At 39.9% G+C, this 25,270-nt stretch overlaps 1 protein-coding gene across 27 annotated transcripts in view; it reads right to left on the minus strand.

Moving 5' to 3' along the window:
• The window catches only part of Svil (supervillin), a 225,470-nt gene that overhangs the window by 116,889 nt on the left and 83,311 nt on the right, over positions 1-25,270 (minus strand). For 4 of the 27 annotated variants that reach the window (XM_048809120.1, XM_048809121.1, XM_048809122.1 and 1 more), the window contains exon 1: positions 20,206-20,596. The exons of 10 other annotated variants lie outside the window; for them this stretch is intronic. In XM_048809120.1, coding sequence (XP_048665077.1) covers positions 20,206-20,215 — 10 coding nt within the window. In that variant the 5' untranslated portion in view covers positions 20,216-20,596. Of the gene's footprint in view, positions 1-20,205; positions 20,598-25,270 lie in introns of those variants that run through there. 13 more of the 27 variants (XM_048809123.1, XM_048809118.1, XM_048809117.1 and 10 more) reach the window with 9 other exon arrangements.

Raw genomic sequence — 25,270 nt, forward strand, 5'->3', positions numbered from 1 at the left:
TGATGCAATAATAGACCATAATAAAAGTTTTGTATGTAAACATTACAACTGTGTGAGCCTTTTTTTTCAGAATCTCACATCTGTCAAAACAATAACCATTAACTTCAAAACTGCAGAATTCCTCATCTTTACTCAGAACCTTGTTATTGTTTTTCAAATTCAAAGTATCAGAACTAATAATTTCCTAAATATGTGAGTTCTGATGGTATATTGAGGATAAACCAGGGCAGCAGCCAGGATTCATATACCAGCTTGGAGCACTGATCATGGCTTCAGGAGACTCATGCTGAACTTGGGTCATCCTAAGTGGTCTGAGTGGTTGCTGATGCCCGTTTTGGGCTCAGGAGGGAGGATAAGCTGGCATTGACTGTTGCTGGTACTTTACACTGGACCTAGAAGCTACTTGGATGCACAGAGAAGGTGAAGAGGTTTTGCTGAAATGATGCTACTGTCTTTAAGTGTTTAAGTGTAATGTATACATATTCTATTTTTCAACATATTGCCTATCTCAAAATGAATTAAAGCCACTTGGATTTTTCATAACACAAGGGACATTTCACAAAAACTTGAATATCTATAGATCCTTGTTTCTGTTTACAATTTAACCTAAACTACACAGGTACTGTTCAGTTTCCTGTTGCAGAGATTCTTTCAGTTAATGGTGAGGCCTCTGTAATGGGGATTCCAATGTCAAGAGGTCCAAAGTGACAGTGACATCGGGACGTAGAAAGTAGGGGTGAAGCATCTTACTAGACCTAATATGTGATCCAAATTCATGGTAAGCATAAACAACCGATGTTAAAATATTCAAAGGGAACTTTGTTAGGTAAAAATTTTCTCTTTGGAAGAAAATAGCCTAGTTGATTTTCAAACAAAGTCTGTGCAGTTATTGTACTGTAAGTCTCAACAAAATTCAAATAATTGATTTAAATATTTCCTTCATGGCTAAGGTCTAACATTCATTCTACTGATTTATTTTCTAACTGGTTCTTTAGGGCTAGAAGAGGGAAGGTGGGAATAGGTTTAAATTCACCTCAGTTTTCAAATTTAAGGAAAACAAAATCTTCAAATTTCTAATTTACTGATCTGTTGAACAGAACTTTTAAACAGAAGCAGGACTTTGGATGTTCAAGGTCACATGGAAAGTTATCAAGTATGATCCAGGTTTAAACATTACCACGAAGACTGTGGTTCTAATCTCTATGCTATGCTTAGAATTTTTTGATAGCAGCCAAGGTACTATTTGTATAGTTAGAGGGTACTTGTAAAAAAAAAAAGATAGGTACTAAATTTTATACTAAAACTGTTATTACAATGTGATACTTTATAAAAATCCTACCCTATTTTAAAATACAAATAAGACACAAGCTGTCCCTTGGTCCTGTGCCTGTCCCTTGGTCCTGTGTCAGGAGCCATTTGGAAGTAAACTCTCAAATTCCTGCAATTTTCCCTGAAGCCCTCAAAGAAGGATACAGGCTGATATCCCTGAAGTTGCATCAGATATTTTAACCAGGAACTGGAGGGCATTTCTCACTGTCTGCCTGTCCGGCAGGAATATTCTAGACCAAGGAAAGGCCATGCATAAGGGCTGTGGTTGCCTATCTATCAGACAAAATCAGGTCATGGTCACTAAAATGGAACTGGGTGGTTATCAAAGTCCAAATCTGTCCAATGCCTGCCATTCCCCTATACACTTTCCTTAGAGGACTAGAGCTATAGGTAATTGGTCCCAACCCTTAAATTCTTATGCATGATAGGGAAAGAACAACAACAAAAACATCTTTGGGGAGGCAAACATTTTAAACTTCTTTTAAGACAAAGTATTGCACTGGGGAAAATCCATAACTTTGGTGCTTCTCTGTTTCTAGCAGTCCCCACTTGCCACCAGTATATAAGGCATCTTGCAGTGCTTGGCAGTTCTCTGTGATGACACTTTACCTTCCATATTCCTCACCCCAAAGTGAGGGTGCCAAGCCACCAGTCCTAGTGAGCAGATGAAGTGACCCATTCTTGAAGGCTCCCTCCTGCTGGCATTCTACATTCACTGCCTTGTTTCCCTGCATCCTAGACAGAGGTCTGTGGCCCTCAGAAAACACCTGCTGCCCTTCTTGCCCTCAGCTACATTGCCCGGGGCTCTTGTCTCCAAGCCTCAATGTTCCCCCAGGATATGCTCAGGGGCCAATCTGAACACTTCTTTTTTTGCAGTGTTAAACAAAATGTCTTTACAGGTCATGTGTGATGAAGCCAGCCCATGTGCATGAGAGCAGGTGTCACATCTGAGAAGACAAAGATGTGCCACATGTCACCCCTTAAGGGGGACTCCTTCTTCAGTGTGTTCTGCTGTGCCATGTAACCTTTGTAGCTATGTACCTGTCTGCAATTTGTCCTAAAATCCCTTGCCCTATGGATGCAAAGATCCTGGGGAGACCATTTCAGTAAGCAGAGTGACTAAGGGGTATGGAAAATGTTCAAGTGGAGAATGTCATACCTGGGGATATCAGGGTACAGTCCACTGGGCACTCTGTTAGAGGGGGCCACTGTCCTCCTCCTGCATCCTTCTCTGTCTTACCTTCTCATACATGGAAACCATGTTCTCACTCTGTGTTGAGTTTAGAATTCTTCCCATAGTAGGCATCAATTAGTCACATGGTCACTTTCCATTTATTTAGCATTTAATTGTATAGGAAGTGCTTTCAATCTCATTTAATTTCACTCTAATGAAATGGACATCACAAAGCATTTTATAATTTACAAAGAGCTTTAGTTCACATGGCAACATGTGATCCTGCTGTCATGAAGTTAATTATCACTGTCCTTATTTCACAGATGAGGAGACTCACCTCCAGAAAGTTGAAAACACAGGGCTAGTGATAAGAGATCTGCAAGTAGGGTCTCAGAGAGGTATTTGAACACCCATGTTCATGGCAGTGTTATTCACAATTGTTGAAACATGGGAGCAACTCAAGTGTCTACTGATGAATAGATAAACAAATTATGTCCCCAATGGAATATCATTCAGCCTTAAAAGGAAAGAAATTCTGATGTGTGTCACAACATATATGAAACTTAGCATGATGCTAAATATATAAATCAGTCACAAAAAGACAGGTACTGTATGATTGCCCTTACAAGAGATATTAGAGCAGTCAGATTCATGGAGACAGAAAGTAGAAGGGCGGCCACCAGGCGAGAGGGTATTGGAGAGATACTCTTTAATGAGTACAGAGTTTTAATTTCACAAGATAAAAAGAGCTCTGGAGATGGATGGTGATGATGGTTGCATATTATGAAGGTATTTAATATCACTGATGTATACATTTACAATGGTTAACATGTTAAATATCTATGTCATGAGCATTTACCAAAATAAAAATAATTGAAAGGGGCTGGGGTGGTGGCTCAGTGGTAGAGCACTTGCCTAGCATGTGGAAGGCACTGGATTCGATCCTCAGCACCACGTAAAAAATAAAAATAAAAATAAATAAAGGTATTGTTTTAATCTGCAACTAAAAAAATTAAAAATAATTGAAAAAAAAAAAGTCTCACAGAGTTAGTGAGAGATGAGAAAAATACTAAAGGATAACAGGTGGGTTCTGTACCTATGGGTGGGAGAGGAAGGGCTCTGTGATCCCTGAGAGCTGCACAAAATCCCTGGATCCCTGCTGGTGCCTTTATAGACAGGATGACCAACCTGAAGTGCAGCCATCATGGCTGCCCCAGTCTTCTCTGCTGTCCCTGGTTTCAGGGGAGACCTGTGGAAGTCAGGGACAGGATGAGGCCGTCTGCTTTAAATCAGCAGCAAGAACCTCTGGGCAATAGGGCCTAGACATGTGTGCTGGGGCTAGCAGAATTTTCTGAGGCCTCCATTTCCATGTGAAAAGCTTGTTTGGTTTTATTCAAAACTGCTGTTTTGAAGCCTTGGCCAAGGTGGCTGTGGAGATGCTAGACTCTGGCTCAGGAAAGGGTGAAGTGAGAAAGAAGAAGAGATTGAAACAAGATTCTCCCTGCATTCTTCTGGTGACAGATTTGGAACATGAGCTAATGCACACACCAGCCCAGCCAAAGTTTAACAAAAACAATGCTATCTACAACTGCCTGGGGCATCTTTCTGAACAGAAAATAGCCTCTCCCCACTGGCTCTCAGCAGCAGCTCCAGTTGTTTTTTTTAAATTGATGGGAGGGTGTGGGTAATCCTTGCAAGCCAATGTGTCATTTTGTTTAGCTGTAGAAACATTTGATCATGATGATTTGGCAAAGAAAAAAATTTTCTATAGCAGGAATACTTCATCTCTGTAGTAACTAGACTGAACAAGTGAGGGATGAGGCGCAGGCTGAGCGAGGGTCCTCCCTCTGACACCCAGCACAACACCCCACTGCTAAGCCTGGCCTTGACCTTCACCAGGACTCATGACAAATAGTCATTTTTTTTTTCCCTCTCCCCTGGAAATTTAGAACAAGTTCTAAATCTCAACAATTTGTTTCTGTTTTTTTTTTTTTCTTTCTTTTTGGCAATGCTAGGGACCAAACTCAGCGCCTCGGGCATGCTAGACAAGTGCCTGCCCACAGCCCATGAGGATATTTTTCTTTTCTTTTTTTCTCTATTTTTCCCCTTTTTGGTGTTGTTTAGTCTTTCCTTTTCATTTCAAAATTTTTTGTAGTCTTCTAGGCAGAGAAAATTAAATCAATTTCCCAAAGGTCAGAGATATGGGTGGATTGGAAAGTGAATATACTGTACAGTAAATGTGAAATTCATTGATCACAGAGTAAATGAGATATTATTAAAGAGAACACTCTTGCATTTGGTTGGCTATCCAGAAAGTTTGCTGTTACTAAGGAAGGAGTATAGGGAGGACCAGGATAATCACATACATGCATTCCATGACAGAACTCCTAAAATACACTGTACAGGGCAAAATGATTGCTCTACTATTTAGTGCTTTGAGCTGGATAAGATTTTTATAAGTATCACTTAAATTTTTTTACTCTGACAAACTGGGGGTGTAGTTCAGTGGTATAGCGCTGCGCTTACCTAGCATGCATGATGCCTCCCATCCTCAGCACAGAAAAAAAAAAAAAAGTTTTTTTTTCTCTGAATTTTGGGCATTAGCTGTGTGTAATGCCAACTAGAAATCAGAAAGAAGAAGTCAAATTTATTGGAGACCTCAGAGTAGAATTAAATTTAGGGAAATCCTTTGGTTTAGTAATTCTCAGCTATAGCTAATGGTCAGACTATTATGAGAAGCCTCACCAGGTCAAACCCTGGCCTATACTCAGATGGATGGCGTTAGAGTCTCTAGGTGAGACCCTGGCACTAGAAGTTTTTAAAGCTCCCCAGGTGAATCTGAGTAGCCCATGTGAGGGAAGAAGCCCAGGTTGGCTAATTAACTAGAACTGTAAGGACTGTTTCCTTTCTAAAACACCAGCATCATTTTCAGAGTCAAGTTTGTCACATGGTGATGTATTTCAAGCAAATATTATTGGAGAATAGGCAACTAAAATTTTATCAGTCCCAGAGCATGATGTGTTAAAGGGGGGGAAAAAAACTCTCCACAAATATTAAGAAATGGAATTATAATAAAAACACAACTAAACAAATTACAGTGAACCAGGGGAAGGACAAAATGAGGCAATGAGAGCCATCTTATCTGAAATCCCATGTGGCATACACAGCCCCCTCCCAGGGTTCCATGCTTTGGGAGACTACAGTTAGAAGGACCTGACCCACAGGAGAGTCAATGCCCACCCACTTTCTAGAAACCAAGTCTAATTCAACCACATGCACAGACACTTCTGGTGTCAGCTATGCTTTCTTTAAAACCATTTTTCCTGGCTCTCCCTCTCCCAGTCATTAATATGCCTCACTCATGTGCTAACTTGAAAGGTTTGTATTCTGTTGTGGTTTTCATCCTCTGTATCTCAGAAACATGTTATGACAATTACGCAAGTTTGTCATCCAAGGAAAATCGCCAACAATCCCAACATAAGTAAGTTCCTCCAGCAAAGGCAGAAAAGGAGAATTCCCCCAAGAGTTTCGTTTGTTCACTTTGTTTTCCAAAACACTACATGCCATGTTTTAATCTAAAACCAATGCATGCATCAGATTTACCCAACCCCAGAGCTGGAGTTCAATTAAAAAGATCAAAATATGTTATTCTTTATCTGTGAGGAGCATACTTGTAAACCCTTCTTAGGAGACTAGTGCACGGTTGCATTCCAAAGCATTGCTGTAAAAGTGGAAATGTGTTCAGGCTGAGCTAAAAGCATTTTCTCCTTCTTGCATCTTGCCACTTCTGGTCCCAATTTGGGGAAAGGTGAAGTCTGAGGTACCATTGGCAATTATATAACAAGGTGCTTGACACAGGCCCATTTCAGGATGGAACCTGAGACTTTAAGCTCTGATGTAGAGGCAGCTAATGACAAGATAAATGATTCTTAATGCAAAGAGCAGCCAGGGGGTTGAGAGCCTGCACTCTTAAGACAGCCTGAGTGCAAGCCTCAGCTGTAGGGCTTGAACTCTTAGACCAGTGGTCCTCTCTAAGCATGGCTGTTCTAAGGCCTGATGACATTCATATTCACAGTAGCACTCAGCACAATGCAGGCTTCCGGACTCCATTACCAGGTGGCATCCACCACCTGCTGCTCTGCACCAGTTACTCTTTCCTTTCCCTCTCTATTCTCCTCTTCCCCATCATGCTCTTTCTGGCACACACAAACACATGGGTGCCTCTAATTTATCACTGTACACTCACACACTTGATCATTATCCAGTTGCTTGATTGTTGTATCCTCTGCTCTTCCAACTCTTTCTCTTTTTTACCAATTTGTTGCCGGTTACGATCACTGTCATTCTGATTCAGCTAAATCTGGAGCCAGTGTTTGGTATGTCTGTGATAGATCTGGTAGTGCTCTTCAAAATTTAGGGTCCTGGTTATTAGGTTATATTGCAATGTTTTTTCTCTTACTAATTTTATGAACCTATTAGCAATTCTAAACAGCTACAAAAGAAGTGCTGTTGTGCCAACATTTGGAATTATTTTGCAATAACTTAAAAACAAGAACATTTTGGGATGTTTCTTTAACACATGATACACCTTCCAACATGCCTGTTTAACCTGACAGGCTTTGTCTTCCCTGCTGTGGGGCAGCCTGGCTCCCCAGCCCCAAAGGCCCAGGAGCATTCGACTCCTCAGAAAAGGGCTGGGCAGGTGAAATATTCACCACAGGGATGATTTGGGGAAGAATGAAAATATATAAGTGTTTCCATGCATGAATACAAATGCTTACCGAGCCAGGCCTTCTAAGTAAAACGTGTAAACCTACAAATTGTGTAAATTTGGAAGCTGCAGACTTTCAATGGCTTTGCAACATAATGTTTAGAGATGCAAATGGCCAAGTCTAGAAAACTAAATCTAATTTCATAAGGAATGAGAAAGAGGTACAATTATTTAAAACCTTTTCATTTCTTTTGACGCTATAATGAAGGGGATGGAGGGAGGGCCCATGCTTCACATGCATGAGTGAGACTCTGGGTTGAATCCCAACACCAAGAAAAGAGGGAGAGAGAATGGGGTGGGGGGAGGTGGGGGGGAGAGAGAGAGACTAACACAGAGAGGGAGAGGGAGAGAGATTATACTAAAGGACTTCTCACCATTCCAACTACTGGAAACTTTCGGTCTTCTTTCCCCTTGTTGGATATGCACTACTTTGGAAGTAAATAAATTAAAGGTAGTGCTGAGCTTCACAAGGTTGTAGCTGTGAATGGTAATTTAGTCCCAGAGGGATACTTTGCAAAGGAGCCCCCCAAACCCTGTCCTCCTCTCTTTTTCTCTCATCCAATGCACACTAATATTGAAATATGAAAATGCAACTAATATTTGTAACTTTGTTTATAAGAAAAAAATAAAAGGAGAAGAGATAGGAGGATAGGAAGAGACAGTATTCATTTTGTTTGCTTAGAGACTAAAATTAAAAATGGTACTATTTCCAAGAAAGAGTTCTGTGGGGCAGGGTGTGAAGTAAAATAGGTGCTAATTCAGAGCTTTTAAAATGAAAATGGAAAAGTATTCAGCATGCAGATGCTTGAAATTAAGCCTGAAACACAGTGAAATAGTTCTGGCTCCAGGGTACAAAAATCTCCCAAGAATCATGATATAATTTATGGCCAGACAGTTCATCTAATTTCTTCACCAGTAGGTCTAAAGCATACTTGGTATTCATATTTAATAGAGCAGCTGGCTGGATCATGAGAGAGGTGATGAAATGATAGAGGAATGAGCTTTCGTTCTCAAAGCAGTCACAATACCTGACTCAATCGCAGGACATATCCAGGGCTGGTTAGACCACGTTCAGAACAAAATGTACATTGAGAACACTTAATGGGCACCTAAGGCCTATGTTTTCAAATGACCTAATTGTTATTTTTGGAATTTCATTCAATTCACATAAAAGTTGACTGCTAATAGATGTCATACATAAAGCCAGGACTTCATCCGCAAAGGTGACTCTATGCAATAAGCCCACAGTACAGTCCTTTAAAATCCAATTTACGTTTGCAATTTCTTGATGCATGTGATGAGAATATAGCTAAAGAGTAGAAGGTTCACAAGACAATATTCTATTCTTCTCCCCCATTTCTTAGTTGCTGATTATTAGTTTCTTACTTGTCCTTACACAGTTGCTTTAAGAAAGCAAATATTTTCCCTTTATACACAAGTGGGGGTGCAAAGTGCACTCAACGATGTCCCTGGGAGACCTTTCTGAATAGGTCTATATTTTCTTCATTTTTTATAGCTGCATCGTGTTCCATTGTCCACATTTTCCAGAATTTAACCAGCCCCCTATTGATGGGCCTTAAGGTTTCCAATCTTTTGCTATTTCAAAGCTACAGTGTAAAGCCTTGAACAGAAGTGCACCTGAAAGAATTCTGACAGAAACTACCAAAATGCTCCTTCAGGCATCACATCATTTCACATTTCCATCAGCAATGGTTTGTTGGTGCCCCTCAGTCTCACCATTAGCACATCAACTGCTAGATCTGATGTTCCCAGCCACTTTTTTCTCTTACTATGAATTAGGTTGGGCATCTTTTCATATGTTAGCCTATTTGAATTCCTCTTTTATGGTCAGATTCTTTGCCTGTTTATCTAGTGTTGCTGATTTCTAAGGCTTTCTAGAAGTTTCCATATCCGTGTATCATCCATTTATCTGTGATATGAGTTGCAAATAACTTTCCTTTCTCTTTGGTGATGTTCCCCCAACCCCCACCCAGCACAAACATGCCTTTAAAAGAATAAAACATTGTTGATTTTTTATCAATCTTATTTTTCGTGGTTTCTGGTTTCTCAATCAGTTGACAACGTCTGCCAAACCCACAGCTATGAAGAAGTTCGCCTGTCTTATCTGGTACTTATTTTTTTTTTTCAAAAAATTTAAACTGATACAAAGCAGAGATGAAGCTTCAATGAACCAGCATGGCCTAGATTGAACAAATGTTAAGGATTTCCCTTATGAGCTTCTTTTAGCCTTTATTTCTCTCTAAAACTTTTAAAGAAACACAAGATATCAATTAATTTTTACCTCTATATACTTCACTATCCATTTAAAAAATTCTGGACAATTCCTTGCATTGCCATAAAACTATTATTATATGTAACAAAGCAATAAGATTATTTTGTATCTAATAATTAATCTACATTGATTTTTTTCCAACTGCTCCAAAAATGTCTTTTTACAGTTGGTTTGTTCAAATAAAAATGCATCTTGGGGACTGGAGGGTTGTGGCTCAGCAGTAGAGCACTTGCAGAACATGTGTGAGGCACTAGGTTCAATTCTCAGCACCACATATAAACAAAATAAAGGTACATTGACAACTAAAAAATTTTTTTGAAAAAAAAGAATGCATCTTGGCTTCTTTTTCTTTCTTTCTTTTTTAACACTTAACTCTTTAGGACTGGGAGTATAGCTCAGTGATAAAGGGATTGCCTAGCATAGTATATGCAAGGCCCTGGGCTCCACCCTAGCACCACACACACACACACACACACACACACACAAACAAAACAAAACAAAACAAAAACACCTATTTAAATAGTTGGTCTACTAGAAATATGTCCTGGCATATGGAACAATTTATTGGCCATCTAGTTGCCCTAGCATTTATTGGGTAGTCCATTTCACTCCATTTATATTAAATGATACTCTGCCACCCCATTTGTTTATTCCTACATATATTTGAACTGTTTCTGGCTTTCTAATCTATTCTACAGTCCTTTTTTTTCACTTGCCAGTACTAAAAATCATTTTAATAATTGGGGCTGTGTAATGAATTAAAAAAAAATGATAGCTCTTGTTTATCCATGTGAACTTTAGAAATTCATTTGCCTAGTTTTGTTGTTGTTGTTAACCTTAATAAACAAACTTAGGAAGAATTGATATATTTATAAACTTGCATTTTCCTATACTCAAACATTTTTTTCAGATTTCTTTTTATATTCTTTGAGAGCATTTTACAGTTTTTATATTATACATCGCACATGAAGTTCATTCTGAGTTATGTCATCTGATCTGTTACTGTGGTAAAAGTGGTCTTTTCTTCCTCTGAAGACTTAAGGGGTTGTTGTGTTTGGTGCAGCTTTCATCAAGGTTAAGTTCTTGCTCTGCCTCAAATGATGCTCAGAGGCCTGGCTCACAGGCCCTTGGACAAGCAGGGCACATCTCTGAAACCTAGTAGGGAGCAGATAAGGGCAGCTCAAGATCTTCCCATCCTTACTCCCAGCCCACGCAATGGGTAAACAGAGGACACAAATCGAGTCTTGCAACAGCATACTCTGGAAGCTGTGAGATTCTGTGTCTTCTTTCAATCTTTTAAGGAAGCTTGTTCTAATATACAACAAATGTGCTATATGATGAACAGTTCTGCAAGACATGCATCTGCTGGATAATTCTCTTGAATTCCTAAGAAAAATTTTCCCAAAGAAAAGGTCCTCTGCAGTCACTGCACGCACAGCTCTGGATTTGGTAATCATTCTGAGCACCAGACTCCCCACTTCCCAGCCTTGCACCGGCTCCATCCTGCCTCCTCAATGTCAGGTGTCACTCATGGCCTCCCACCACACTTCCAGCCAGGCCAGGCAGGATCAGCTCCTCTACCCTGAGAGGGACCTCACGGGCAGCAGGGACAAGTTGGCAGTTACCTCCTCAGCAAAATCCTCTCCTGAAGAAGCTGTGCTCAGCCTGCTTTCCTGATGACCTTGACCTATCACCACTGGGATGGACTAGTGAGAACTGGATAGGAAGATCAACTGAAGTCAGACAACCCCATCTTTTTCTTGTTTCTATCCCATGGATCCCTGTGGATATGAGTCCCATTCGTGTCCCTTGGATTCTTGCAGATCTCTTATCTCCAACAAATGTTCAACCTGGGCAATTCTTCCCTCACCCTTCTCTGGTGTCTTCCTGCTGCCATCATCCTAGTTTAAGACTTGTAGGATCACACCAGTTCCCTCTTCTGCCCCATCCTTCACTTGGCTGTATCTGATCTATTTGAAACTCCAAAGGTTTGCCTTTGTCAAGAGACACACTCTGCTTATCTTATCATTCAAGACTCTCCATTGCACAAACAAGCTCCATTCATTCTGCCTTCAATTGTCCTTCCCTCCTGCTTACCAACCCCCATCTTTCCATGTATCAAAATCCTACCCATCCTTAATGCCCATGAACCTTCCTGGACTCCCTCATCCTCTTGTCCCTCCAACTCCTATAACTCATACTGCACTATGTCAAATTGTGATTATTGTGTGAAAACTCACCTCTGAGCTCCTGAGCTACCCAAGGCGGGCTCTCAGGTACCCAAAGAGCAGCTTGCTCTTAAAAACTTCCAGTTCAAACTTGTGTATGGAGTGATGAGCCATTTCATATTTGCCATGGATATTGAGGTCTGTTCACCTCACTCTGCTCATAGGGATCATCAAAATTTCTTTTTGCCTTTCTGGAAAATAATAAATAACACTAATTCACACTAGGTGCCTGAGAGGAATGTTGTCGACATTGTCCTTCTTCATCAAGCCTTCTCACAGTGAACAATATCTATAATCCCACCGTCTACTCATGCCTCACCTAAATCCCTTTTGCTGGAATTTTTGGTTTACCTTCACATTCTATTACAGGTCAAAGGGTACTTAATAAACTCTTTTAAACACGAGAGTTGCATTAAGTGTGGCCCACAGCCCACATCTCAGACTGCCACCAAGGCAGGGAGAACTAGCCACTGTGTCAATTGGTTACTTGTCCCTACCTGCTTCTGAGCCAATATGCAATGTGTTGAAATTCACTTTCGTTCGAGCAAGTGAGTGTGTACAATACAGGATAGTTCCAATACCATCCCTTATTGAAGACAAAAATTCCTTGACATTCTATGACATCCTGGAATATTCTGGCAAGGAATGGGAAGCAATGAATGCTAAAGGTAGAGAAGACTGAATTCAAGGGGCAAACACACAAAAAATAGGGCTAGTTACTGTCAGATGTGGTTAACAGGCAGGCAGGACCCCAGCTCTGCTCTTCTTTGCGGGTGGAGAAAAGGTTAGGCTCTGAAGCAAATGAACTCTTTGGAGAACTTGTGGTCTCCACCAGGAAGAACTCAGAGTGAGTCCTTCATGGTGATTGGAACCAGCTGGTTCCCTGGGATCCCCATACTTGTGGCAATTTAGAGGTTCAAGGTCACATATGAAGAAAAAGGGGCCAGGTCAGCATAAGAGAAGAAGATCTCATTGCACGGACATTAAGTTCCAGGAGATAAAACATGGCCTAGCATTAGGGGTGGGGTGTGGACTAGTGTGAACTCTGCCAGCAATATGTTTGCTCATTTTTCTCTTGAAATATGCTATCTTCTCTAGGGGGCAGCCAGATGTTGACAGGACTGACCTCTTCAGAAAATACCAATTTTCATTCCTTCTTCTCATTACAAGAAAGAAGAGGATCAGCTTTGACCCCAGGTGGCATGTGTGTGTGTCAGCCAGGTAATGAGATCATCCCAGTGAGCAAGGGTCCCAAGGAATCAGAATGGACAGAAACCACCCACTGGGTACTCAATGCCAACAGAACCATGATCCTTGTTCCAGTTGTTCTTGGGGAACAAATTTTAGGGCTTTCTGTTTTCCTTTTGCTCCTCTTCCAGCTTCTCATATGTTGGTAATGACATCAGGCAAGAGAATGACTGAGTATTCTTAATATCACGCATGATGGCAGGGAAGGAATTGGAAGTGAGCTCCTATCTGAGCCAAGATGAATTATTGTTAATCACTTGCATTTGCTACGTGAGTGCCCCACTTTTGAGACTCGGGGCTTAGGGGCAGCACTGTCACCCCTAGGTCCTCTGCCTAAGTACACTGCAGTTTAGCAAAATGATTCGTATTTCAAAGAAGTAGCTCTGGAGCTTTGGACCCAATAAAAATAAGAAGACATCATGTGTTCTCTTGGATGTTAAGTGTGGTTTTCTAAGAGATTTATATTATGAAGTTAAGAAGACAAACTTTGCAAAGAAAAAAATTCAAAATATTCTTAGATCCTCAGGAAGTGTGCTTTTCCTAGTCACAAATATTTTAACAGCACGGGCTGATCAGAATGATGCTCCCCAAACCCCACAGCGAGTGGGTTCAAGCAGGCAGGATGATGAGTGGCATTAGACCAAGATGCTATAGAGGAAGGATGGGTACCAATGCCAGGGATGCCCCAAGGCTGTACCTCAGAAGCACTTGGGGAAGGTTTATAGTCCTGGTAGATTTACTTACTGGTTGTTCAAGCAAATAGTTCTGGGTGGGGTCTAAACAAACTGTATTTTTTCTAAGTGTTTTATCAAGTGATTCTTTTTTAAATGAATTTTTAATTTGGTACATTATTGGTTTCTCTCCTCAGTACTTCCTCTGTCCCTTCCCTCCTCCCTCCCCTATCCCCTTCCATGACTCTGCTGGTCTCCCTTCTATTTTCAACAGATCCCCTACTTTTTTACCTCCATTCTTTTTCTCTCTAACTTCCATATATTAGAGAAAACATAGGACCCTTGATTTTCTAATGTCTGGCTTATTTCTCTTGACTTAATGCTCTTCAGTTCCATCCATTTTCCTGCAAGTGACATGATTTCATTTTTTAAGACTGAATAAAACTTCATTGTGTATATATACCATGTTTTCTTTATCCATTAATCCACCAATGGACACCTAGGCTGGTTCCAAAATTTGACTTTTGTTAATTATGCTGCTATAAACTTGGATATGCAAGGATTGCTATAGCAGGCTGACTTGAATACTTCTGGATAAAAACTGAGGAGCGGTCTATCTGGGTCCTATGGTGGTTCCAGTCCTAGTCTTTGTGGAGCCTCCATAATGATTTCCACAGTGGTTGTACCAATTTGTAATTCCACCAAGAGTGTATAAGAGTTCATTTTTTCTCGCCCTCACCAGCATTTATTATTATTTTTATTCTTGATGGCTACCATTCTGAATAGAATGAGATTAAATCTCAGTGTAGTACTGATTAGTATTTCCCTTTTATCAAGCAATTCTAATGATCATTTGATTTTGGAAAACAATGACCTTGATGAATACGATCTCTTCTAAACCTAAGGTGACATTACTCTAGCATACTTTCATTTATCAGAATTTCTCCTCAATGAATAAATATACAAATATTCATCTATAATGTAATGGTTCAACCAAAAAAACATTTCTTCTTCTATGTGTTTTTTAAAGGACTTGCCTAAGCATTCCAAATGCCAGATAATCTTACATATAAACTTCAAAATCCCCACCAAGTCCACGCCAGGAGGACAGTTTTCCTTTCCCCATGTGGAATGTAGAAGACGGTCGTGGCCAAGGGTTTCTCAGTGTAAATCAGCTCAGAATGGTGGTTATATCCAAGGTTCTGAGCTCACTCCTCAGGAAACCGGCTTAGAAATGGCCACTCAGGCACCAGGTGGAGGAGCTTTTCTTACTATTGATACCAATATTAAGATAAAACCTTTTAAAATGATTTTTTAATTGAAGGATGTGAAATCATTTTCCTAAATTTCATGGAAATCTTAGTGTCAGATCATCCACTTTTAACACTGGAGTTATCAAAAAATTGCAATAAAGTTTTAGTTAGAAAAGTCCTTGCAGCTTAAGGCTAAGAATGAAACCTACAAATCCTCTTTCTCTTAATAAGGATTAATAATCTTCATAATCATCACTCAATAAATATAGCCATGTGGCAAGTGGGGCGTGCTGCTTAAGGTAGAAGAGGCTGTTTACAAGGGTCACCCCATTTAATCCTTGTAAAAACCCTAGATGCTATGTAGTGTTATCAATCCCATTTTACAGAAGACGAAATTGAGGCAGAGGCTCAGTTACCTGCCCATGCTAATGAAAGTAGTCATGAAAAGTGTTACAATTTGAACCAATACATACTGGCTTTAGGGACCACTGGAAATCCTACAGAGAGACAATAGGTTACCCAAACTTTAAAGTAAATGACAGTATCTATTTAAGAAACAGATAAATCAATTGTTATTTTAAAAAGCTGTCAACTCACAATCTAAGGATTGACCTCATCTCATTTGTTTTAGCTTCAGTTAAGCAATTTTCTAGACATTTGCACCTTGTTTTTAAATCTTTTACAATTATCCTAATTCCCCCAGCTATTCAATGGTGTATTATTTAGCCTGTTTACCCCACCAATTCATAAAAGCAAATTCAACACAGTCCTGGATCAAGTGACATATCTGATTTCAATTTTATTGGCAGTCCCTTCTGTGGCTTAATTACTCATTTTGCTAAAAGCTAAAACTTGTTATTCCTTGCTCGTCATCTGCAGTATAAAAATGGAGCTGCCTAAAACAAAAATACTTAATTACTTTCCTTCTGGAACGTCTGAATGAATCTGAAGTGTTACAAAGCCAATTTTTACCAGGAACCTTGGCAGATGAGGAGATCAAGCAGGCTTTCAGTTCTTACAGCTCACGTGTGTGTGTGTGTGTGTGTGTGTGTGTGTGCGCACGCGCACACACACACCCACATGCTCATTCATTAATTTCTTCACTCCACAAATATTTATTGAGTACCTGCTACATACCAAATTTTGGTGAATTATGGTCACCAATCCTCTATATCACACATAATATCCAGCATATCGAAGTATAAAAACATTTTCCAAATGCTGTTCAGATTTCTGCCTATTTGAAACACCCCATTTTCAGAATACTTGAAAGTTCACCATATTTCAAACAAACTTCTACCCTGACTTCCTTACATTCATTTCAGCCTACTAAATTTAAACAGATGTTGACACTTTTCCTATACAACTTGCAATGACATCATGTGATACTCTCTCTAAATGACATGCTTGTAAAGAAGACCAAATTTAGTTTTTGTTTAAATCTTCATCATCTAAGGATTTTTCAAGCATATGGGTAGGTGGAGTTATTACAGCTTTACTATGTAAGAAAACTGCATTTCCATCTTTAAGAAAAAAGCACATAAGCCTGTTCTGTAATACTAGGGTTCAGGCAATTACATGGGCAAGTTGTTCCAACAAACATAAAATACAACAAATTGATAAAGAAAACAGATTCTAGATAAAGAAAACCTCACAGTGAATACTTGGTAATCTCACATTAGGATTTATTGTTCAGCATTGATTTTTTTTTTAATGTAAAGTGTTAAGGGATCCTGGTTTTGCCACCCCGCTCTAGTTTGGACCTTAAATGTTTTTCAAAGCCCCATGTGTTAAAGGTTTGTTCCCCAGAGAAGTGCCATTGAGAAGTGGCAGACTGTTTAAGAGGTAGAACCTAGTGGGAGGACTTAGGTTATTGGAGGGCATATGTCTCAAAGGAGATTGTGGGACCCCAGTCTCTTCCTTTTTCTCTTTGGCTTCCCCACCATGAAGTGAACTACTGTATTCTACCAAGCAGTCACCACCAAGATGTGCTAACTTGCTACAAAGGCCCAAAGGCAACAGGACAATTGACCATGGATTGTCACTCCTGAAACTGTGAGCCGAAACAAACCTTTTCTCTTTATATGTTCATCATCTCAGGTATCTATTACACTAATGGCAAGTTGACTAACATACCTTGAAAATATATCGCTTTGACATAAGACTGATTTTGAGCTGAAAGCAACTGAGAATCAGCAGATGCAGGAAGCATTCTCTGCCCTCTGCTTTCCTGCCTAAAAGCAGGGCATTGATTTCCCATTGTGGTGGTATGCCAACCCCATCATGTAGCAGGAAGAGGACAGCAACTCTTATCACTAGAGATGGAGAGTTGGTCCAAGATAAGTCTGCATGGACAAATCTCACTAAATAAATCCTTATCTTTCATTAGTTCTCCCATGTATTTCCTAACCACTTCCCATGATTTATTTTCTCTTGAAGTCAAAATGCTCTTTCCTTTATTTAGAAGGACATAAAAGCTCCTAAGTCTGAAAACTTCTTTGAGTTTCACTGCTTCTCTGTGAACTTCCATGCATATAAAATATTAATAAAATTTGTATTTCTTTCCTTTGTTAATCTCACTTTTGTCAGTTAAATTTGAAAGTCCCTAGTTACCCAACCCAAGAGAGCAAAGAAAGTTTTTCCCTCCTGACAAGTTTATGGAGAGTCTAGCATTTCTCTTAAGAGCAATAGATTTTATTTTAAATTTCTATTTCTGAGTCAAGGTCTTCAACACTGGTGTTTATGGGTGCATACATAATATTTTCCATGATGATGTCAGGTTATTTAGATCTAAGTTAATTAGAGAAGAAGCAAATTCATGTTAAGATATTCTGCCCACCTAAATAGAAAATGGCCATTGACTATGTAAAAGTAAACCATTTCTGGAGATTCCTATTGGGTTCACTGACAGTGAGGTTTTTGTGTATGCTTCAAGTATAGTCTCCTTATTCTTGGTGGGCTCCATGTTTTCAATAGAAATTTTTCTCAAATTAGTTTCTATGCGGCTCTCCATAGAAAAACCAAAGCTGGCCAATGCAGGCCAAATTTGCCAGCAAATGGGCATACTGGACTCAGAAATAGATACCTTCTTGGATATTCCAGTCTGGCCAACATGTGGAGAGGTTTTCAAGTCCTAAAACACGAGCCATGATTATCATGGGTCACATAAAAGTGTCCTGCTAACCTCTCATCGGTGATAAACTGGACACAGAGGCACTACTGTAGGGCACGTGTAGAGACATCAGACAGCTTCCAGAGAGGCTCGCTTACACAAGATGAGGAGGAATGTTCTCCTGGGAGGCTGGCTAATCCAGGCCTCTTCAGGATGGGAGAAGATTTAATACATTCGATCTTCATGAAAGCTCTATAAGGAGACCAAAACCCAACAGCTGGCGCACAGTTCCGATTAAGAATCAAGACCTCAATTCATAATTCTTGAGGAAGGGGGATTTATTATGTAGTTTGTCACACTCAGGTTTTACTTTATGTCATAAAGCTGTGGAAAGGAAAACACCATCTTTTCTGACTACAGCAGGCTGTTTGCAGCTCCCTGACAACAAGAGCCTGCTGAAGAGAAGAGACAGCCTCTGAGGCCTCAGGAAGGATTTTTCAGGATTAGTGACTGCACAAAGCAAAAGTCACAGCAGGGTCAGACCCAGGCCTTCTTCAACTCTGCCTCTCACACAGACTCACAATGCCTGGCCCAGCCGGGACCCTCTCCACCAAAGAGGCTACTCACGTGCAACTACTCTTGTAACTACTGGGATACAATGGCCCAGGTGCAGCTGGGGAACTAAACCCTCCACTGCTGCCCTGTCCCTTCTGGGCTATAAACAAGCTTTTATTTTAATAATTAATTAATTAATTTTTGGTGCCAGGATGGAACCCAGGGCCTCACTCATGCTACAAAAGCTCTCTATCATGCCACACCTTTAGCCCCCAAGTGAGCTCTTCCAATAGACATTTTAATGCACAGATCAAGAATGATCACCCCAGGCTCCAATGCTCTAGAAGCAATTTAGAGGCACAGTTTGTGCTGAAAATGGCAATTTATAATCCAGGTTAAATTTGCTGCCCTTTGTGTGGCTCAGGATGGCAACGACCAAATCCTTCCATGAAGGACAATTCAACAGAGAAAAGATAATGGTGATGGCCTGATATTCTAGAATTTAAACTGTAAACTCTTAACATTAGTGATTCTCTTTGAATTTCTCTGAGAACTGAGGAAGACACTATGCACATGCACACATTTTTTTTTTTTGGTCATCTTGTTTATTTTCTATTATATACTTTATTTGCTTAAGAATACATTTTTCAGAAGATTTTCAACACCAGAGAAGAAATATTTCCAAGTGGATTGTGAGCCCCTGTCCATGCCTATGTGAGAAAAAAGATTCCTGGGATGTTCAGGATTTTGTGTAATTTGTAGGGCTGTCAAACTTTAATGACTCTTCTGCCAAAATGATTTTGCTCAGTTAAAACTAAAACTAACCAGATGTATGACAGATATTTATGGTCGGGGTCAAGAGTGTTTACTCTTAGGCAGCTGGCTTTTAAAACAAAAGAGTTTTGACCAAGGATGAACTGAATGCAGACAAATGTGGCATTCTGTCTCTGTTAGAAGATCATAAACTAACAGCCTCTGTTTCCAAAATCTACCACTTCACGGGAATCAGCTAGGAATGCAGATGATGAGGTGTATCCTTACAGGGCAATATCTATATTTAAAAGGCCAGCACACACACACATACAATATGATATGGTCCCCCTTAGCAAGTCTGAACTGCCAAATAATTACCACATTTCTAATTTTAAATTTGAGTTTAACAAACACCAAAGGAGAAGATGAGGTTTGATTTTAACTTTTGCTGTACTAAAATTAGACTAGAATGTCATGTACTCGTTTTCTCCTTATTATCAGGGACAAACTACATTAAAAAATATACGTAAATAGATATTTTGGTTCTTATTCATTCATAAGCACCCAAATAGATATATAAACAAAGATAACCGAGAAGAAATGATTACCAGTTCACTCTAACAAGAAATAACAGCCTCTTTCCACAAAGTATAATGATGCCTAAAAGTCTGATTCCATGTTTCAGAATATAATAATTCCTAAAATACCACTTTTAGTATCAGCAGCATTATAAAAACTGTCAAACTATGTAAAGGGAGATTAGAGAGAACTATGTTTAAAATGTTATCATGACCCCCATTAAAATCAGTAGAACTTACAGGTCTCCATGGCTGTGTGGTTAGGTCTTGAGTTATTATCTGAAGATGAAAGAGGAGAAGCAGCAAAGAAAAAAGAATATGAGAAAACAAGAAAAATAGGAGGAGATAAAAAGAAAAAGGAAAGGGAAAAGGAGAAAGAGAGGAAGGGAAAGTAGGAAGAGAAAGGGGGAGTGGAGGGAAACAGGAAAGAGGAGGAAGAGAAAGGACTCTCCTTACATTGTCCCTAAATACTCACTCTCCCCTCTGACACACCAAATAAGGTCAGGTGGTAACTCGGATAGTCAACTGGGTTGGTTATTTTAAAAAGTCCAATCAGCTCAACAGCTGAGCTGAACTGTTTATGATACACAGTCACTAATCCATTTAAACCTATTTATTCATCTACTCTTGATGCAAGGGTTAAATAGAGGAAGTGAGGAATTATTCCTGCCTTTTTATTCCATCTTTTAACAACAGATTACTGCATTCTTTTAAGAAACAGGTAAGCCTTCTTGTACCTCTGAAAAAACAATCACTCTAATCTATTTTGATTTTAGTTGGAAGGAAACACAGTGGAGAGTCACCTTACATCCTGTGTTACAAGGGCAGGGTACTTTTCTCTGAGATTGCTCAGAACTAGCAAAGCTCTGAGAGCTAAAAAGGGAGAAGGCTTAACTCCAGGGGAGATTCCCAGTGCAGACAGCAAGTTCTCTGAGGCTGGGAGCTGAGAGGGCTGGTGAGGAGAACCAGGATGCAAAGCCAACATGAGGAAGGCCAACAGCATCCAGGAACAGGGGGCTGCCACTAAGGACTCAGCCCCGGGCACCCAGGTGGAGCTGCTGGCATGAGAGCATGCCCAAAGGTAACAGGAGGAAAGATTACCTGTTTATTCTAATAAGACAGAATGGCCTCTTTCCACAAAATATAATGATGCCTGAAAATCAGATTCACCAGGCTTCCAAAGACTGTTAACATACGGGCAGGGATGAGATTCACAACCTTGGACATCTAGCTAAACTGCCTGGCCTGGCACTTTCTGGATCTTATTCATCCACTAGCCCTACAGAAATTCCTGCATCGCTTGAAAGTTGGCATCCTCTTCCATTGTGGGTTAATTTTAATAATAAAGGTTATGGGGGAGAGCATCACACACACACTCACACACACACACACACATATAATCAGAGGGTGGGAAAAAGCAAAGAACTTTAAAGATGATGTTGGTCAACATCTCATTTTCCAAATGTGAAAACTCCCTGAGAGGTTAAATGACTCGTTCACAGGGTAGTTTCTGTTCTTCCCATTGTACTGCACAACTTGGCACACGTTCTAAACTGTTAGAGGCTCATGAACTTTTGAGGAAAAATACATGAATTTGGTTTTTGTTCAGTGCTAGGGATGGAACCCAGGGTCTGGCACATGTGAGGCAAGCACCCTACCACTGAGCTATATTCCCGGCCCAATACATGATATCATTCGAAACCACAGTAGGTACTCAAAAATCACTAGAATGAATGAATAAATGAAGAGCATTTAGCATGGCTCACTTGGTAAACATAAGATCTCACATAATGAGTATCACAGAAAAGTGTACACATCACATCCCTGGTTCCCCAAGGACATCTTTAGTTTATATCCATACGTTTTGGAGAGTTAAAAACAAAAACAAACAGAAGAGCATTTCAAATCATGTTTCACAGAGCCTCATGACCTTAATTCCAAACATAAAATCAGAAGAGAACAACAAAGCACATGATGTTGACAAATTAAACAGGACAAACCCCCTCCCCCCCGGACTCAAACCACTTTGTCCCTGAATCTACAGCGCTTTCCAGCCGCCAAGTTCATTAAGTGAGTGCTGCCTGGCGAGGCTGGCCTGAAGGATTCAACCCGAATGTAATTAGCAATGGCGAGACAGGAAAGCATGAATCTTTGAATGCATAATTCAGAATGTGAAAATGAACATTTAATGTGTCTGGAGACACAAAAACCCCACAAAATCGTAACAGGGGGGTATGTGTGTGTGCACACACTTGAATTGGGGTGTGCATACATGGTTTGGTGGGAAGAATGGGGAATTCCAAACATTTTTCCTCTGATACAGGAAGCTTTGATTTCTTCTGAAAACACAGTTCTTAAAATTTTTCCTCTGTAATCCCAGCATCATGAATTACATGGATAAGTCAAACTGTAACGTACTGTGGTTCTTCCATTCATATAGGCAGATGCATAAAGCCCAAATCTACTTCCTCTGGTTCTGTACTGCCCAACACTTAAGGTGACGGCAGCTGAACAAGTTAAAAGGAAGCTGGACTAAAGTTCAATGCCTCAGTTGCACTTGCCGCTTTTTTCTTCTTTTTTGAGACAGTTTTGCTATTTTGCACAGGCAGGCCTTCAACTCACAGTCCTCCTGCTTCAGCCTCCCAAGTAGCTGGAATTAGAGCTGGCATCACCACACCTGGCTGTCCTCACATCATTGTCAAGTGCTCAACAGTCACCAGCGGTTAGCAGCCACTTCTGCTGGACAACCCTGAACCAGACACTTGGGCTGCCCTGATCTTGACTCAGTGGGTAGATGTCCTCCACCCCAGAAGCCCTAAGGTGCATGAGGGTGAGGTATTAACTACTATATAAATAACCAGCATGAGACTTCAGCTGCCCAAGAGTTATAACCCCTTTAAGAAAACTGATGAAAGTCAGGCGCACCTTTCTATTAAAATCCCAGCAGCTCAGGAGGCTGAGGCAGGAGGATCAAGAGTTCAAAGCCAGCCTCAGCAAAAGTGAGGCACTAAGCTACTCAGTGAGACCCTGTCTCTAAATAAAATATAAAATAGGGCTGGAGATGTGGCTCAGTGGTCGAGTGCCCCTGAGTTCAATCCCTGGTACCAAAAAAAGAAAAAAAAAGAAAGAAAGAGTAGATGAAAACAAAAAAAAAAAATGATGAAAACAAGAGATCCATTCCTCTGTTAAGTGAGCTTTCAGAAAAAGCAGCATTTCTGATACAGTTTTTGTGAGACAGTCTAACCTTCCAAAAGCTGTTCATGGACCTCAGTTTAAAAATATCTGTTCAACAAAATCATCTTTTACAGTTCCCTGCAACAAGGACTTGGTTTTCCCTACCCGAAGTTACCTGTAAGTTTCTGTTTAAAAATGTGAGTTCATTCATTGTAGAAATCACCATCAACTCTCATTTTAGCCAGAGATGCTCTGTGCGTAGAAATTAGCTGGGAAAACTCTTTCCGTTAAAATACCAAGGAAATTTGTTCCCTTAAATCTTAGAGCATCCATTTACCCTTTAATTATTACTTTCATCTAGAGCTCCTGAATAAATTCTAATTTACTTTTAATGAAATAATTATCTGGTGAAGGACAAATGTTAAAATGTTTATAGCCCCATGAACCAAGCAAGTTCTTTCAATTTGTATAAAATGAAATATAAAAATAGAATAAAGATTGGTAGCTCAGTGGTAGAACACTTGCCTAGCATTCCTGAGGCCCTGGGTTCCATCCCCAGCACTATTAAGGAAAAAAAAATTACTAAGACAATGTGAGCAGGAAAGCAGCTAATATACTATTTTGTACAAAATCAGCTTCCCTGGTAATAGAGGTAACCAGAGGGTTAGCTTAAAGAGAAAAACATAGCTGGATAAGGTGCCTCCCACCTGTAATTCCAGTGATTCAGGAGGCTGAGGCAGGAGGATTGAGAATTTGAGACCAGCCTCAGGAACTTAGTGAGGCCCTAAGCAACTTAGTGAGACCCTGTCTCAAAATAAAAAATTTAAAAATAAATAAATAAATGGGGGCAGGGTTGGGGATGTGGCTCAGTGGTTAAGCACCCCTGGGGTTCCCCTGGTACCAAAAAACACACACACAGAGAGAGAGAGAGAGAGAGAGAGAGAGAGAGAGAGAGAGAATAGATAGATAGATATAGATAGACAGAGATAGATAGATAGATAGATAGATAGATAGATAGATAGATAGATAGATAGATTATAGACTTGAAAGATTGTAAGACAGATTCTCTGACTCTACTAGTAATACAGTAATGCACAGTACTTCACTTAACATTATTATCATCTTTATGAAGTCACTTCAGACTCTCTTCAGGCAAAACTACTTTCAATTTTCACTAAGTTTAATGAAGTTCTGAGACAAAGCCTGAAAATAAGAAAGAAGTTGGTTCCATGATATATTTCTGTCACATTATGGTTGAGTGAGATCAATGTCAACCTTTGCCTTAACAACGAATCAACATTTATGGATGGTACTTCATGACAGTGGAGAGAATATGGATTAAAAAAAAATGGATCATTGACGTGTTTTTGATGAAATGAAACATTTTTTTAAACCTCATAAACATGATCAGCGCAAGTTATAGGGAAAGAGAGAACTTCAGAATATAGAAATGCAAAAAGTAGGTAAATAGTCTAACAAAGCATCTACTTCGGGTTAGTATCATGACAGATTTTTTTTCAGTATTATTGAGGTATAATTAACACACAAAAATTGTATATGCTCAAGGCGTGCAATGTGATGTTTGGATAAAAATCAAACTCACAGAAGGGTGGTTGGAGGTAGGGGAAAATGGGAAAATGTTGGTCACAGGGTACAAACATGCAGTTCTAAGTTGAATCAGTTCTGAGGATCAATGTCCAGGGCGGTATCTATGGTTCACAAACTGTATTGTATATTTGAAATTTATTAATAGACTAGACCTTACAGTCTCCTCCCACACATATACAAAAGGTAGCTGTGTGAGTCCACGACAGGTATATTAAATCCTGTCATTTAATCAAGCACTTGAAAGACACATGTAGGCAGGAAGATCAAGAGACCCACTGGAGGGGTTTTGCATTTCATTGCTCTTTCCCCAACACCTGGCACATAGTGAGTGCTCAGAAAATAATCCTGCATAGTGAACGAATGCCTGGCCCCGAGCTAATAAACGGCAAAGAGATTGAAGCACACTCTATCATGTTGCAAGTAGGAAAATTCTGCCTATCTCAGGCTATGACCACTTTGGGATTCACATCAGGAGAAAAAACAAAAAACAAAATCCTGAAGATAAGACTACATCAGGTTAGAG

The sequence above is a fragment of the Marmota marmota genome, unplaced genomic scaffold (assembly GCF_001458135.2).
Source record: "Marmota marmota marmota unplaced genomic scaffold, marMar, whole genome shotgun sequence".
NCBI classification, from domain to species: domain Eukaryota; kingdom Metazoa; phylum Chordata; class Mammalia; order Rodentia; family Sciuridae; genus Marmota; species Marmota marmota.